Source organism: Apteryx mantelli, chromosome 30, assembly GCF_036417845.1.
Source record: "Apteryx mantelli isolate bAptMan1 chromosome 30, bAptMan1.hap1, whole genome shotgun sequence".
Lineage (NCBI taxonomy): Eukaryota > Metazoa > Chordata > Aves > Apterygiformes > Apterygidae > Apteryx > Apteryx mantelli.
The window spans coordinates 2,046,497-2,064,158 of NC_090007.1; the positions used below are offsets into that span (position 1 = coordinate 2,046,497).

A 17,662-nucleotide genomic window follows, 5' to 3' on the forward strand; every position below is an offset into this window, starting at 1 on the left:
TATATTAGCTATATTAACTCTGTTCTCAGTCTTCCTGAGAATAGATTCTCAAAGATTTTCCTTTGTTTTTTGGCAAAGAACCCCAGATTTGAACAAATCAATAATCTTACTGGCATCTGAATAGAATGTCACCCTAATTCACATAAATAGTAAGTAGAGCTCCTTGTCTGTTATATCGCCTTTAGAAATTAACAGATGATTGAGGAAAACCTGCAATCCAATGCTTGCTGACACTGAAGTCTGTGGATATCAAGAAAATATTTCTTATCAGGTTTTATTATGCATTACCACTACTGCCCTTTAAACAGACATCCAAACTACAGCAAAATGAATTTCAATATCACTAAAAAAAAAAAAAAAGCTGTGTAAAAGTTGTCAGTGAGACTGTACCACAGCTCAAATGGCTTTTTGAAAAATCTAATTTTAAATTTAAAGTTTATTTATATACAATTTCAGTTGCTTTAAAAGATAAGCAGAGGACCCTGAAAGTTAAGGTCACAAAGAAGTTTAGGATGAGGAAAGCAACACAGAAAGCAAAGAATGAAAATCTGAATAATCTGTATTGGTAACTCTTGGTAACTATTAGAATCAAAATATTCAGACACATTTGAATGGGTCAAGTATCCTTTCCACTGCTGGATTTGTCCTTCCTCTTTCCCTTCTAATCCTGAAAGGGAAGCAGCTTCTTTCAAGAAGCATAAACTTAAAATCTCAACCCCAAATGAAATTCATGATCAAACGCTAGATCGAAAGAGAATGAATTCTCTCATTACCAAACCAATTACTGTCACTACAACACTGCCAGGAAGACACAACAGGTCAGACAACCACGATCCTTTAGAGCTGAGCAGAATGCCCAGAGAATGAGCCGTGAACTTGCTCCCTGGCTAGCCTGTTATCCTATCCTGCTCTGCGTTTTGGATTTTCATATGTAGAAAAAGACAGAACAATTCACAACAGACCACAGTAAAACAAGCAAGAGGAAAAAAAATCTGCCTGTAAATCATCACAATATGTATTACACTCCTCCATTCCTTAGGGGGACCCGAAAGCAGGCACCACAAATCCAATTTTTGAGGATAATAATGTATGCTACAAAATTCCTTAAAACGGAAATGCTCTAAATACAGAAAGTATACCCTGTGTCTGATTTTCTCCAGCTTTTCGAAAATGCTTGTTAGCAGGTTTACCAAAGTTCTGTTAACTCCTTATCTTGAGTCTACAGCACTCCAGGCATAACATACGATGTGCTGGGAGTGCATTACATTTAACACCCTGAAAATGCATCTATGCAACAGCAAGCTATGAAAAAAATACTGATATCCAAGATATAAGCTAGTCTAATCAAACGTATGGGGTCGTAAGGGGCACAGTTTGAAACGATGGCCCCCCTAAAATTTGGTTTTAGTAAGCTCTTTATCTTTAAAACATTTAAAGATTGATTCAATCAAACCCACTCTAAGACTACTGCAGACTCTCCCTGAAAGCATTACAAGGGCTGTTCATTTTGAACTCTGACGCTACGCTGCACACTACCACGTTTTCTGATCGAAGACTCTATCGTCTTCAGCTGCGCCAAAGCTTACCGAGTTGATATCTATTCCCATTGACGGTTGGCTCTGGCTACCCGGAGGTGACTGTGGGATGGTAGAAGGTACCGTGACGGAGAGTGGGGGAAGCTGTGTTCCTCGCTGTAAACCAGAGGTCTGCATTAAAGGAGTATTCTGAGGCAGGGTACTTGCCACCTGGGTCTGCTGCTGTTGCTGTGAAGTTGTCTGGGTAAAAAATGGATATGGGGGAAGCTGCTGTTCCAGAGACAACGCGTCCATAGCCACGGCCTTAAAGAGAAGAAACAAAGTTATGCATGCCGGCAGGTAATTCCCCTTAATTTTCAGGCATCTAAAAGTTTCATATCAGGTAAACAGGACTAAGCAATTCTGAAAGTTATCCAGTCTTGCATTTAAAAAAATAAAAATATTTTTTCAAGTAAATAAACAAAATGCATTTAAAAATATGTTTAAACAGTCAAGAACATGTTTCAAGGGACTTAGTATCACTTTCAGTGTACTATAAGCAAATACACTGTCTAAAAGCCCAGCTGAATGTCTGGATCAGGAATTAACAACCCAGTCAGTCATAAAATCATACGCATGAAAACAACTTCAACACTTCAATGAACTTCTCGCATGAGTTAGAGAAATGTCTTCCAAATTTCAAGACTAACTTTGGGACAGAGTCCCAAAGAAAAGAGCGTCTTAGTGACATTTGCCAAGGTTCTACAACAGTGAAAGCAAAATCCATGTCCTCTACAAACCTATTTCTTTTTGTCCTTTAAAAAAATAAAGTAAGACACTGAATTAATGAACACATTTAAAGAAGAAAGTTATACAGCAAGAAAGATGAAGTTACAGCTAGCTTCTCCCTAGGCAGGGTGAAACAAAATCAACTGTGGTCTAAAATTTTCATTCTCCAAGCAAGTTCCTACCTGAGTAATTGGTGACAAAGGGGAAAGCGTAGGAGACATTTGCTGTGACTGTGGTCGTCTTGAGTCTGCACTCAATGAGAGAGGACTGACAGCTGGCTGGCGGTGCTGCTGGGAAGGGGCTGGCGTTGTTGTCATTCCTGTCAGTAAGGAATAAACCAGCTTAGATGGGAACAGAGCAACGGATTATTGATACCTGTATAGAGGTAATTACATAAACTATGAAAAATGAATGACTGAAGTCTACAAACACTTAATGCAAAGTGCTGAATGTGCCTATGCCAGTTAGGCTGAAGCTCTTTAGCGAGCTTGCAGTTCATCTTGTCAGGCTGGAGAGCACCAGGAGGAGAGGAAGATCCCTGCAGTTTATCCTGGATCAAAAACAGTCACGGTTGTTCAGGTTTGTGCACAGATACGGGCTTGGAACTGAAATATGCAGATCAGCTTCCAAACTACTGAGCTTCCTCAGTGGTTCATGGAAACATATTTGCGACTGTGCAAAGGAAGAGTATGAAGAGTAAAAAGCGCGTCTGCAGTATGAGCCATTCAAAAACGGAAAATCAGAACTTCACCTTTAGATAATATCTGCATAGATCAAATTAAAGCTTCTCTAAGCAAGTGGAAATGTCATTTAATAATCAACTAGTAATAATAACGCCCTCAGGAATGATGTATTCTCTCACACTGAGAAGATTCTCAACTCTCATATTTTATATTCTCTGCCTTTAAGGCCCTAAACCACAGGTATACTTCTTGTACGCCCTTTGGGTTGCACATGGCCAAAGAACCCAGAAGAATCCAGTTCTGTTTTGTTTCTAAGAGTTCAAACTTCAGGAAGAAGATAACAGATCATGTAACAAGACTAATCAAGGGGCACCTGCAACATCAAACAAAACAAAACAAAACAAAACAAACATCTATTTAATGGTACATGAGGAAGAAAACTGGTTACACAGGAAATACTCCATTTTTGATAGCATACCAACACAGGAAGGCAGGAAATATTCTTCACACTCTAAAGAGCTGTGACCTAGCACAAATGATGTTTAAGATTAACAAGGGAACTGAGGCAGCAGAGCTCATATAAGCACTTAAAATCTGTATTTATGACAGCTCAACTAAAGAGCAATTCTCGGAGCCATTCTAAAACATGTCTCTACTAATTTCCACTATCATATGTCCCAGAACAGATAAACCAAGACACAGAGCCCACAACACCTGAAAAAGCAACTCCTTAAGCTAGCTGGCAGTTAAGTGTTGTGATGTCTTTGGGAGCTGTAAAGGTTCTATTCACCCAGGAAACAAGTAAAAAAGGCCAAAGAAAGAGACAGTCTGGGTCCCTTTGCAGAGCAAGGGAAGTTTCTGATAAGATGGAGCTCATGTTTGGGGACCCAACAGAATCATCCAAAAGGAGTTCATCAGCAGAAGATATTCCAGCGCAGTAAAATTTCTTGGAGCAGACAAAGTATTGTCATTTTGTTTAAATTCAAAACAAAGTGCTTCCGTTTTGAAATCCGCCATAAAATATTTCCTGTTTTCTCCTTCACCCTAGAGAACGGAGACACCCTGGAAAGTGGTTTCAGAAGAATCCAGCTAGTGAGTTGTTCTTCTAGAGCTGCCAGAAAGGAGGAATTCACAAGGGCCCAGGAGCTCCTAGGCACTTGGCTACGGTTCAAGGCTTCCAGGCAGGCTGCCAGGGAGCCAGGAAGTCCAGGCTGCCAAGGAGCCAGCAGGCAAACTGGCTAAAATTGAGCAGATTATGAAGACTGCCTGGTTTCCCGTAGAATGTTTTCAAAATCAACACTGCCTCATGGAACATGTCAGTGAACCAACAAACTCAAATGCACAAACATGTAGTCTACGTTTCTGGCAATTCTTTGAAACCTGACAGGTGCTTTTCCCCTCCTTTTCTTGGGGTTGCTGAGGGCATGTCTGTACAATGCACATAGCTCCTGCAAAAGATTCAATAGCATTTATGTTTTCTGTTAAAGAGTTAGAAGATAAAGCAATGAAAGGAAGGTTTGGGAAGATCAGAGAAAAAAAGCCAAATATGGACTATGCCATTGATTAAACTACGGAATAGTCTCCAAAGAGAAGCAGCAAAATCATCGGCAAATCTCTTTTTCATTTGTAATTTCTAAGATTCTTTGATAGATCAGGAAATGGCTTCAAAGCAATTATATACTTACTGGTTTGGTCTTATAACGTTTACTTCGCTAAATATGGGTAGTGCAAAAACTTTAGCAACCAAATCTGGCCTAACTCCACAAAAATAATTTTTTTCTTTTTAAACATACACTAGCTTTCTTAATACAGACTTGCTAAGGTCTACCTGTATGCCAGCCCATCTCCAAAAGCATCTGTGTAAAGTGACAGAGAGGTAGCCTGCTTTGAGACCAAAAAATTTGTTAGAAGATGCTGAAAGTTTTTGATTTACTCAGCACTAAAATGGGTAAGCCATATTCTTGCTTCATTCTTAGGTAACGCTGTTTAGCTGTAACACTACATTAACCTGATTAGAATTATTTCCTTTCGCCAATATGTGAGAGGATTTTTAAGTGGGTAAGGAAGTCCTGAATACACATGCGTTGTTGGATACAAGGCCTCATTTCTATTTTATGAACTAACTGCCTGTGGTTGCCACTGACAAAAAAATCCAACCCTCTTCACCACTATTCTCTAATATGACCCAGTGAAATTATTACAAAACTAACAATCCCCAGTTTAGGGCATTGACCTATAAAGTTAACTAGTCCCAAAATTATAATATTCATACTGATCAAATGATAAAGTGACAGCATGGCAAATATATATATTTTTTAATTATCAGTATTGCAGCGAAGTTCAAAAGCCCCAACACTCAGGCTCCCCATGCTGAACAGCTAAACAGCACTTGACAAGAACTTGCAATAAAAACTACACTGCATAAAGCTAAGAAGGCAACAATTTCTACCCAAAGGCACAACAGTGAAAGTCTTTAGATATTAAGGTGTGCACTTACTATTCTCTCCCAAAGCCCTACTATGTTACGTAGTCTGAAGTATCCGGGATGTTTTCAAAAATTTATCAGGGAAGTTTATAAGAGCTTTACACTAACACACCTTGTAAAGGCTTTATATTATTTTGATTGTCCAAAAGACAAAACTTGGTGATTCACTGAAAGAATCCTCAAACTGAAAAGACATCCTAAAGGAATGAAAACAAAAGGCCTAGGTAAGATACTTCCACAATGCAAATGCTGCGTGGTTGGGATCAAATACAATGAATTACAAGGGAGGCAAAAGCTGGATGCTGGGTCTGTCCTGCAAAGACTTATCCAAAAGAAAAAAGAAAAAAAAGAGTTTTGGGCACCAAGAACATGAGAAAAATAAAAGACAATTTGTAAGCCAAATAACTAATTATAGCTTTCTCACTTCTTCTCATTTCTTCATACAGAAACAGCTTAATAAACCTCACTTAAACAGAAAGGTCAACCAACAGTGAGGTACAATCACCTCTTAGACAAAACAGTAATGTTCAGCAACGCAACTTCCATAATTTAAGACAAGTGATGTATTCTGGACAACCTGTAAATATCTCTCAGAGTTACAGTCTTACCCTGATTGGCAGTGCTGATGCCCAAGTGAGTCAGATTGGCAGCAAGATTTCCGGTACTATTGGAGCTACTCAGGGCTGGGAATGTGGATTCCTCGGGATCTAATGGTGTTGGGAGAGGGGAAGGGAAATGGATGTTTGTCAGGTCTGGCAGGGAGCCGCCCGTGTTATGCGTAGCAGGAATCAGTGTTGTAGTGTTTTCTTGGTCAGCTGATGGAAAGATGCTAAATAGGGGAGGGAGAAAAAAAGACACAAAGTCAGTTTTAAATTTTAGCCTGGACAGTTTCTTTTTAAATCATTTTTAAAGGAGATGTGCCATATGTAAAATTTTATAGTGTATTTTTGATAAACCAGTTTAGAGACATAATAGCCAACTGGACTCTAATAGTCATTCTGGTTTGTCCTGTAGCTGTTACAGGGTTATACAGTCCAAGGGCTTTTCAGAAAACTTAAAGGTAAGAGGACTTTCAAGGTACAACACACTTTCTTAAAGGTCTCAATGCTCTTTACAAAAAAAAAAAACCCAAAAAACAAAAAACCTCAAAACTTACTTGATTCCTGGAACTTCACATGATTTAGGTCTTGAAGACCCTGTCTAAAATAGAGAAAAGATATTTTTAAAGGCAAGGATATTGTTAGAAATTAATGTTCAGGATAAATTTTAATCAGTAAGTTTATTTAATTTAATACATTTTTACAGAAGAGTTCTATGGAGCTCTTCAGAAGAGATGCATCGTCGCTGCTGCTTTAGGCATGCACACATAACATTAGATCAGAAAGGCAGTTTATGTGCAAGTGATTTGTGGCTAAATATAGCATTTAATCCCTAATCCTGGCAAGTAGTTTGTTTTGGTTAGCAATATTTAGAACATTTGTTTACCTAAACGTGTTTAGAAAATAAAATCTCTACACTTTGAAATATGAAATTTCTACCTTTTTAGTGTCCCATCCTTGCTTAGAGAGGGTTTTGTCTGCCTCAGAGGTGGTCTCCTCCATTCCAGGGACAGTCAATAATAAAACTAAAAAAATGAGCACAAAAAAAATCACGTTATAATACTAAGCTTTTCAAAAAGAAATTTTCAGTTTAGGTATGTAACCATTACAAATACCTTAAGTAATTCCTATTATCAAATCCATATTTATGCAATACTGTTTAAGATGATCTCTATTCAATGTTATATTGTTCTAGAAGTATTATATGGAATACATAACACAACAGTTGCAACACAGTGCACATGCATTTGATTGTTTTGTGTTCATCTATCACTGGGTAGACACTTAAGGATTAAATCTCTCTACACAGATTTAAGAGCTTTTAAAACATCTCTTGAGCTGACAGCAGAAACAAGGGCCAGCAGAGGGCACCAAAATTGTTAGTGCCTGAGGGCTGTGCTTCAAAAAGCAGTTTGCAAGCTTTGCCTCTGACACTATACTCACTGATGACTTGAATCCCCAAAAAACTAGATGCAATCTTGCTACTGTATGGTATTGTATCTTAATTATGTCCGGTTACTTTTGCTGCTTGACACAGTGTTTATGCAAGAGGCTAGCTCATGAAGGCTAATTTACAAAACAGAAATTCTGAAAGCCATCCCCAATAAGGAGGTCACTAGTTAACGAGACCAAGATAATTTGACCTTCCTTCCAGTCTTAAGTGTGTGTCCACTGTAAGATTTAAGTTCTATCACAGCAGTCAATATTTCCAGTTGAGGAACTGTGTATGAAGAATCACAGGTAAATATGAAGAATCTCAAGGTAAATTTTGGGACAGATTTACATTTTTGCATTTCAAAACATTGGTCTCAGATGGAAAGCCAGGTATATGTCAGACTAGGTTACCAGAAATAAAATTCAGCAGTCCTAAATATTTCAATGCAAGATCGATTTCCAGAATTTAATTTCTGATAGTTAATATTTAATGAAGCTGCCAATGTGAAACTTGTCCCAATTCATTAGAATAAAACTGACAAATTAATACCAGTATCTGAAAGAAACATCTATTATAGCAATTTTCTCCATTAGAGTTACTGATATTACTGAGGGCCTGGAGCATTAATTAATACCTAAAACTATATGAGCCATACGCAGGGGAAGAAAACCTCACTGTTGCACACAGTATCCAGCTGTTATCTGCTAACAGCTGTTCACAGAGCCACATGAAATGACAGGTCTCTACACTTGCCTAGAAGTTACTACACACTGGAAACCTCTGGAAGCCCTGAAAGAAACCACCAGGATCCCGTCAAGCCCAGATTACTTTTTCCCACTGGGCAAGGCCTTAGAATGACAGGATATGGGATACAGGATAGGCTCTGCCTTAGCTTTATATAAACTTTTCTGGATTCCAGTATCCAGAAGAGAAAAAGAGGTCCTTTGTCCCAATTCCCGTGTAACTGAATCTAGAAAATTTTATGCATACATGTGCATACAGAAAGAGACAAGTATTGATATATGTACATATAATCTAAATAGAATTCTTTGAATGTTACAAATATTGTCATTGTTTTTATCTGTTTACCTCTTTTCTGCTGCATGTCTTGCGACCCTCCCGAAAATGATTCTTGTTGAGTTGGAGTCATAGTACTCTGGTGCAGGGCAGAATCAGAATTCGTCCTGAGAGGAAGGCAAAAAACATATTTTTACTGTCGGTTTCTCTAAGTTAAAGAATGCTTAATCTCAGACAAAGGTAATCAACTTAGGAAAAACTCTGGCATTCACTCTGTATTAAAAAAATAAAAACAATATCTATCTATGGTAAACACCAGGCACAGGTTTCTTTACGAAACAATCAACTCACAGAACAAGTTAGGTCAAGCTTGAAGAGTAATTGTTTCAATAATGGAACTTAGAGGAACACACGGATAAATTGTTTGCCATAGTTAGAAAATCATTTAATATGTTTTAAGATTGTACATGACCAAATAACGCAACTTTGAAATCAAAAGCCATTTATATATACTTCTTTGGTTTTACCAGTCTTTAAGAAAAAGCATCCCTGTTTTGTAGGGAAGGAAAATGACTGGTTCAGGGATGCACTATGTTGTGGAGCCAGGAACCACAGGTGTCTCCATAGCCAACACAACTCTCACATGATGAATTGTCCTTAAACCATCACTTGGCCATCACTTAGGCAACTTAGTGCCGGCTTCTGTACAGTGAGAAAAATCCAAGTCTTTTACAACTCCACAGTTCTGGGATATGCCTTAGAACACATCTGGCAAGATTTACCTTCACAAAAGTCACATTAGCTGACACACCTTAAGTTTAAAAGCCGGTCATCTAAAAAAATAAGCATAATAAAAGAAAAGAAAAAAATCAAGTTCTAAATTCAGTAAGTCATGGCAATTCAGATGACCAACCGCTATGGGGAACATTAAAGGCCTTTTTTGCACATGAAGATGTTATTGCAGTATCAGAGAATGCAGATCAAATACTAACACACATGCAGTTATGCTACTAACCTTCTCCAGCTTGTATCTGATGGAGGTGACAGATACACAGTGCCATATGGACAGCTGTCTACGTGATTCAATTAGTTAAGGGCAAGAACACCACTTTCTCACTTAAGTAACCAGCCTATTTGAAATCTTTTCCTAAGAAATAATTCAAATTACCCTGCCAGAGCCACTAAGCTCAAAAGAAAAAGGCAAAGCAGATTCTCTATGAAGAGCATACCGATTTTAACAGGACATTCAAACCAAAATATACAGCTTTACAGCTGATGTAGAATGAAAGAGTACTATTTAAAACATCAAGCCTGACAATACAGAGACAAGCTTTTGACTCCTACACCAAAAGAAACCACCTTAAGACATAATGACTCCTCACAACTTCTCAGTCTTGGTTCTTGGACACTTCCCAGGTTGGTTTTCTTGATCTCCCATTCTGAAGGTAAGCAACCCTTAAAGAGATCATATAACACCACATTTATCTGGCTAGTCATAATGACTGAGCAACAGGATGACCATCCTCCTTTCCAGTTTCTGAGCATCTAACTCTTTTCTCCTGAGAAGCTGTCATCTCTCCACTCTCCCACTTACACATTCCCTTTAGCCCCCTCAACCCAGTCTTACTGTGGCACATTTTAAGCCAGTCAGCAATAATAAGCTAATTCATTTTCACAAATGGCAGGAAAAATAGTGCTTGGCAGATGCTAAACTGATGAATCAAGCTGTAATAAAATGCACAATGAACTGCAAAGAATTCCACTTTGGATTTACTCAGTTCTGAAGGGAAATTCAGTTTTCACCAATACTGCCTTAGGTGTTTCATCAAAGGATCTCGATCCCTCTCAGCTCCGTGTGTATCATTATCCCCACTTAGAGCTGAAGAAAGTGACACAGAGAAAGGTAAATGCTTACTTTACAGAATAGTAGATATTTATAGACTGGATCACAGTTCAGAAAAAGCAGATGACATGAACTGTACAGAGATGGGAAGCATCTCTGACAGGTGAGGATGGGAGGAGTGAGCAAACTGCAAAAACTGAAAATTGTAATGTTGTTGAAAAGACAAGTTTTTACTGCCACCTCATAAACCAAAGGATATTTGTCTTCCATGTTTATCCACGGAGAGAGGACGTCGATGCGGAGACCCAAGACGATTTCTGTCACGATATACTCTGTCCACCAGACCATGATGCCGAGTTGTTCTGCTTGTATCCAATCCAGACGACTGAAAAGGAGTCTAAGAGAGGTGCATAAAGTCATAAGCAAAAAAGTATATGCAGAGCTGTCTGCCCAGAAGTTATTAATACTGTATGCACGGCTGTGTTATTTTAAGAAATAAAACTCAAAGAAGACATGGACAAACTACACCATGTAAATTTTTCCGTCAGTAACATTCTCACTATAGCCATGGAAAGTAATTGCCAAGGCTATCTCTTCCAGACAGAGATTAGAGACAAGGGGAGGCAGACTATGCTAGATCTGCCCTCTCGTAAATCAGCACTGCTCTCCAACCTTCATATCTCCGAAATACTGGAACTGATGGTGACAAGGAGCCTACTGACAACTGCTGTTTACATTCCCTTGGTGTAGCATGCAGCATGCATCCAGAAGGAACATGCTGACAACCAGAGCTTGAACTACAAGGGCAGGAGATGCAGGAAGAAGATGCGCAGTGATCCTAACATTCATCTGAAGCTTTTAAGGAACTCTCAAGTCTCTCAAGACTTCTCCTCACCGCTCCTCTCAGCGTAATTATTCTAAGGGGACACTGACAGAATTAAGAAAAGAAAAAAGAAAAAAAAACAAAGAAAAGCAGTTTCCTTCCTCTGTCTAGAAGAAGTTGCAGTGTCCAACATTTTTGCAACCGATGTTTATTTCATTAGGTTGCACAGTGAACCTAGGTGGGTCAGTTCCACTCTCTGAATCTTTTTGGCACCTATATCCTGAGAGCGTTTACTTGTCAGCAACTGACTTCAGAGAATCGTAGGACAACACAGAAAAGATAAGGAAGATAAATTTCCGCTCTAAGCTGGAAAACTTCTCCTATATTTTCAAAGGCCCATCCCAGTGTATAGCCGGAAAAAAAAAAAAAAAAGGTCAGCCTCTCCTCATACTTCAAAAGCAATACATGGGCATCTAAGGAAAAAAGCCATTCCTTGCCAACGTGAACAGCTTTGCCGAGTCCCTCAACACCATCTGTTTGGAAATCCAAAATTTGCTCTTCCATTCAGGTGATACATGTGGCAAATGCACTGTCCTGTCTGCCAAGCCATGAAACCATCTGGCTTCCACATTAATCTTTTAAAAAATGTCCAGTTAGGCTGTTTAAGTGACTATTTCTAAAAACTTTTACATTTAAATGTTCTATCTGTAATAACTTTTTTAAAGCATCTTTCTAATATTTTTAACTCCATTCTACTTAGCAAATAATAGCTTCTCCCTCTATGCATACGCAACCTGCATTAATATAATAGATGCAAAGTGGCTGTGTTGTTTATTTTCTTGCTTAAGGACCAACACTGGATATGCAGCAGAATACTGCTCAAGTCAACACGTAACCAGAAAAGGAACGCAGTAACTTTTGACTATACTCCCCTCACTGAGACGATGGTGTTCGCTTCAGCTCCTTAACAAGTATGACTCTTGTATGAAGATTTAGAAACCTCAAATCATAGTGTCTTAAATTTAAGCAGTCTAAATTAAGACGTGTTGGTTTAACCTCTGCTGCAAATACTAAGCAACGATCTAATTCTAACTGGTCCCACACAGAACTGAAAAATACTCATAATTCCAAAACACCAAAAAAAAAAAAAAAAAGCTCAAACTCTTCTTTGTACTCTTATTACACCAACTCTATCCCAAACAGCAGCAAGATTTCCAAATTAATACATGTGTGCTCAGAAGATCAACAGGAGAAGCAGTTTCCTATGTCAGTGGTCTCAACCACAATGCTACTAAAAAAGGAAAAGTCAGTCTGAAGCATACAGAATGCAGACCTCACCTGCAATTTAAAAGCGAGCCAATGCAAATGAGCATACAGACATAAAGTTGAATGCAAAGACTGTTCTTTCTGAAGTTTTCAAGTAGTTTTATGGCATAACTTCCATTAAAAAAAAAATCACAACAAAAATCTAATTTGGATGTAACAGTGGAAACAGTAAACACGGACCATGCCCCAGTCACAAAGAGAGGGCTATAGTTTATGATCAAATAAACGTGCTAGCAAGGAACTTTTGGGTAAGGCAGTTCTCTCTCTTTCCAGGAACAACGATCCCAAGTGAATCCCTAACTTGCTTAGGCAAATCACAAAAGGCAGCAAACATCTGAGAAAATGGGCATCGCCTCCAAAAGCTCTTCTGGCTTCCCTTAGCAGCCATTACATGAAACTTAATCTGGACCAAACACCAGGCAGCTCACCTTCATTAAAATCCCCATCCCCGGAGGGCACGTGATACTTAACTAGACTGCAAAACTGCAATAAAAATGAACAGATTCGAGTGTCAATTGTTTTTGGACAGTGAAGAAGTGCAACTGTTTCACTCCCCTGAAACAGACTCAAAAATCTGAGACCAGAACCCTACCAAAAACGCCACAAGACACTGAAAAATTGCTAAACACTTACAGACAGGAAGGAAAAAGCTCAGTGCTTTAAAGCAGCAGTGTCCCTTTATGATTTATGAAGGCTGATTTATGAATAAAAACAAGCAAGGTAGATGAGGGGGAAAGTGAAGGAGTGGTACCTACTAGTAGCTTACATTTCGGTGCCCCTTGGTGACAAGCAGCATTTGGGTAATCATTCTTCCTTTCCCCAGGGAGTTTACCATGCAGGCTAAGTGCACATGCTCAGAGATTGCTGAAATCACAGGCCAAGACAGTGCCAAATAAACCACCGTCTGCATCAAATTAACCCCCCCCATAAACCATAAGTAATCACATGACAGACCACAGCAAGTCCAGGGAGTCTGTACAGGAATTATTATGCATGTTCCAAACTGGGATGCATGGCAAAACCTGTATTTATATGACAGACCATAACTCCTTTGGAGCTGTAACGGTGAATCAAATAAATACTGTGCATACCAAAAAAAGTGTAACACGTGCTAAAATACGTATCTACCTGGGCAAACAGTACACCAGTCCTAAATACGTATTTGCACAAACCTAAATGTTTGTTTACCAAAGAGACAGGAACTGCTCCAAAGGCTTCTGCCAAAGCTCCGTTGTGCTGTAAATGCAAAGAACCAAGATTCTCAGATCACTAACCCTCTAACTGAAGACAACCACACAGGCATCACCTGATCAACACATTGTACAAACAGCTTTTGATAATTGCATCGTACTCTAGCTTAAAATTGAGAAAACTGGAAACCATTCATACCTGATACAAACCAGTACATATATTTATTTTGTTGCTTGTCACCATTTATCTGTAATAGTATCACTTTTTTTTTTATTTTTTGATTTGTTTTTGAAAGAACATATAAAAACCTGGAGTTTAAGGATCAACTTGTTTCCATATCCTCCTCTTTTTATCCATAAATTTTTTGAGTACTCACTTTCAAGCACTGCATTAGTTCCAGAACTAAAAAGATTCTATCTAATAACTGTCAGTAATGGTCATCAAGCACAGAAGTACTCAAATACTATTGCCTAAAAAGAACAGTAATCATTAACCTCTTTAACAGGAAACTAATGACAAAATCTGTGGATCCTGAAAAGACCAAATGCCTGTGGACTAAAGCTAAAGACTTCATAACATCACAAACCTCTGCATTGTACTCCCTAAAGACAACCAGATTAAAATAGCTCTTTGCTTCTCCTCTTGCCCAAAAAATCATTTGCCTATGTGTATTTCAAAACGCATAGTTAGAGGTTGTCATCAATAGTTTCTCTGTATTTATTAAGCCAGCCTTCATCAGAAAAAACACAAACTACAAAATTTCATTCTTATCACATCCTTGCAAGACAAAATCTAATTGTTACTACTCTAAAACAAGGAAAACTGATACAGAAATTTTAATTACTTTGAGCACCCTTAATCATCTAACTATAGAAATCAGGAGTCCCAAAAGCATCAATCACCTAACCCTATCCACTACACATCATCTCCTGTCCCAACATGCTTACAAACAGCAAAACAGGCATGCAAAACACCGATTTTCTGTTCATGATTGGGGAGGAAAAAACAAAAACAAAAAACCCCCACACCCCCACACTTTCCTTTCAGCCACACCAAAGAAAAGAAACCACTCTTAAACCAATTTGTGCTCCGTTCCCCCTTCCCTTCTCCTCCTAAAACCCATGCATGGAGCACACTGCCACGGGTTTTCCTCTTCAAGACTCCCAGCTACCAACACTTTCTACACCACCTTGCGTTATTTACGTCCACTTTTCGCTTCAAATCTATAGTGTCTTTGCAGAAGAGCCCATTATGAGCTTGGCAAGCAGTACCATGAATAATCACTGACAAAGGAATTTCACTGCCTCTGCTTACGCTTGACCCAAAAGTACCACGATCAAGGACAGGAGAACCAGCACTTGACACTGCAGGAACACACATGCGTGCCGTACAGAACTGTGCTCTGTTCCAAACGAGTATGAATTTTTAGGACATTTAGGGTGGCCTGTTGCGGCTGTGGTCCTACGTTCTGAACCAGCAGCTATTTCACAGTCTCCTGTGAGGAAAAAACAACATGCAGACACAGCATTAATTAACAAAAAGAAAGAAAAAAAATGTATATAATCAACCTCACCTGGAAGGGCAGATCCATGGCACTGTTTCCAATCTGATTCACATTTGGCAGTGACCCTCCATAGTACTGGCCACGACTCTGTCCCAGTTGCAAATATTGGGTTTTCTGCAGCTGTAACTAAAAGAAAAGAAGGGGGAAACTGTAAGAGCAACTCTTTTTTCCCCCCAACTGTTTTAACTAACTCAATTCCACACACTGTCAGTTATCACTGAGAATGGATGCCATCTATAAACAGCACGAATTTAGCTTCTGCGAGTGGATGTCAATCTTCTCTACTAAACACGGTTGGCAAGCTGCCATACTTAGTCTTGTGTGATAGCGTAAAGCGATGAAAAAAAGAAATCAACTTCAGAGTCAGCAATCATATTCAACTTTAAAGAAGTAACTATGTGAAGTCAGTCTGATCATGACTGTTAATATCAAAATTAGCTAGCTGTTCATGTGTCTGTTTATATATATACATATATATATATACACACACACACATATATATGTCATCTTAATTTATAGAATATTGTTTAACCAAACTTCCACATTTTTTAAGCAATCTAGATAGCAGAGATGTTGCATCAAGCTGTAGCCTTCCACCAAGGCAGGTGCTCGTTTCTTGCACCAGAAAAAGCCCTTTAGAAAGGGCAGAGATACAGGTTTAAAACAAACAAACAAACAAACAAACAAAGAATTCCTTACTGCAACAGGCGTACATGAGAATAAATGTGACAGGTGGCAAAGTTTCAATAAATGCTGGATATCTTACTCTCCAGTCCCGAATGACACCTGGCTACTGAAATATTCTGGCATGCCTTCCTGTAGTTGTATAGATATTTGGTGTATAGAAAAGCGTGCAAGAGAAAGTTAATTCTTTTCCACTTGAATTTCAACTTATTTTCATTGCCAACTCTTTCAGAAAACTATGGTGTCTCAACAGCTCACTAATAAGAGCTAGGATGTTTGACTGAAGTTTAAAGTTAGTGATATTTTTCAGTTTTTTTAATTTAGTAGTATCAATATTTAAAATTATTTCTGGTGAAATTCTGTAACGCTTCCCCTCAACGCACCCAGATTTAATGCTGCGTTGCTCCCAAAGCCCTGCTTTACACTGATAAAGCAGAGCCTGGAATCCTTTGAATACACCAGTCTTGCTCTGGGAGCTGCATCTTCCAAGGACTCAGGGAACTACAATTAAACTAGCAAAGAAACCCGCTTACATAAGTTCCCTCTCCGCCCACTGTGGAGGAGTAGGTATTTTATAATGTATGTTGTTCCTCACTAGATGTCAACTGGCTGTTTTTGCACTCTGAAATGCAAGAACGTTCCTAGATTGGTAGCAAAGAATTGTTTAAAGACTAAATGTTCAGATCTTGGACCAGATGCAGGTTGGTTGCTAAGGTACTGCAGTGTGTACACCAACAAATCTGTTGTAGTTTCATTCAAATACATCTTAAAGCCTTTGCTTCGGAATGCCAGAATTTTGAAGAACAACATTTGGAAAAACAATAGCAAATGTGGCATCCACAAAACTGGATGTTTACGTGGTTTGCTTTCTTTACGCTTTCTGAAAGCAAAGGAAATGGCAGAATGGAAACACGCGGCCCTACCTTTTCGGCTTTACCACAAAACCTGAGGGTGAGTGAAGATGTTTATAGCAAAGCAGAGAGACAGTTGCCACTTTTAACACTGAAAAACCTTATCTGAGCAGAGTCCTTCGATAAACTAGCGATACCATGGCCGTGGATGCTAAGCAGAGTCGACAGTGAAGGTATTCACCACATCACACATTGATAACACCAAGACTGAGAGAGAAAGGGACCAGTCTGCTTGAATTATGCCTCACGCTTTTAGTGTATATATTAGAATATTCCTAAATAGAGCAAGGAAAAAAAAACGACATGCCCCATGGAAAGAAGTGCATGCATTCTTATGACTTTAAAATTATCACTAGGAAAGCAACTCAAACATCCTTTAATGACAGAACTTCTCCTAGAAGCCACTGTTTTCCAAATACACAGTTAACCAAAATCTACTGCTTCATCTGAGAGACTGAAAGAATCCAAAAGTTAGACAGTTCTTAGAGATGGAACTTCTCTAAGGAACAGCCAGTCTCAAAAGCCTCAACAACGATGCATGCAGAATATCAATTACAAAATGGTTGATGGTTTTTATTTAATAAAAGGACATGTAAATCCCCTCAGCCCGAAGACGTATAAAATATTCATAGCGTGCAATATCAAGAGGTTCAAAAAGATCCTGTCTAAAAAGCAAGAAAGGAGCTCCCTCCCCTTTTTATTTTGCAGTCTTTTGACATGCGATTACAATACAGCTCTCTAAGCAATACATGAATTTAGAGAAACACTGCACTGGTATCACTTCATGAGTCACACCCC

The 17,662-nt window shown here is 38.7% G+C and overlaps 1 protein-coding gene across 4 annotated transcripts in view; it reads right to left on the reverse strand.

Annotated features, from left to right (window-relative positions):
* CRTC1 (CREB regulated transcription coactivator 1) overlaps nt 1–17,662 on the reverse strand; it is a 55,866-nt gene that overhangs the window by 19,788 nt on the left and 18,416 nt on the right. For all 4 annotated transcript variants that reach the window (XM_067312994.1, XM_067312993.1, XM_067312992.1 and 1 more), the window contains exons 2-10: nt 15,279–15,395; nt 10,625–10,762; nt 9,538–9,599; nt 8,595–8,689; nt 7,010–7,095; nt 6,628–6,671; nt 6,080–6,300; nt 2,486–2,622; nt 1,587–1,838 (exon numbers count right to left, since the gene is read on the reverse strand). In XM_067312994.1, the coding sequence (XP_067169095.1) occupies nt 1,587–1,838; nt 2,486–2,622; nt 6,080–6,300; nt 6,628–6,671; nt 7,010–7,095; nt 8,595–8,689; nt 9,538–9,599; nt 10,625–10,762; nt 15,279–15,395 (1,152 nt within the window). The remainder of the gene's footprint in view (nt 1–1,586; nt 1,839–2,485; nt 2,623–6,079; nt 6,301–6,627; nt 6,672–7,009; nt 7,096–8,594; nt 8,690–9,537; nt 9,600–10,624; nt 10,763–15,278; nt 15,396–17,662) is intronic.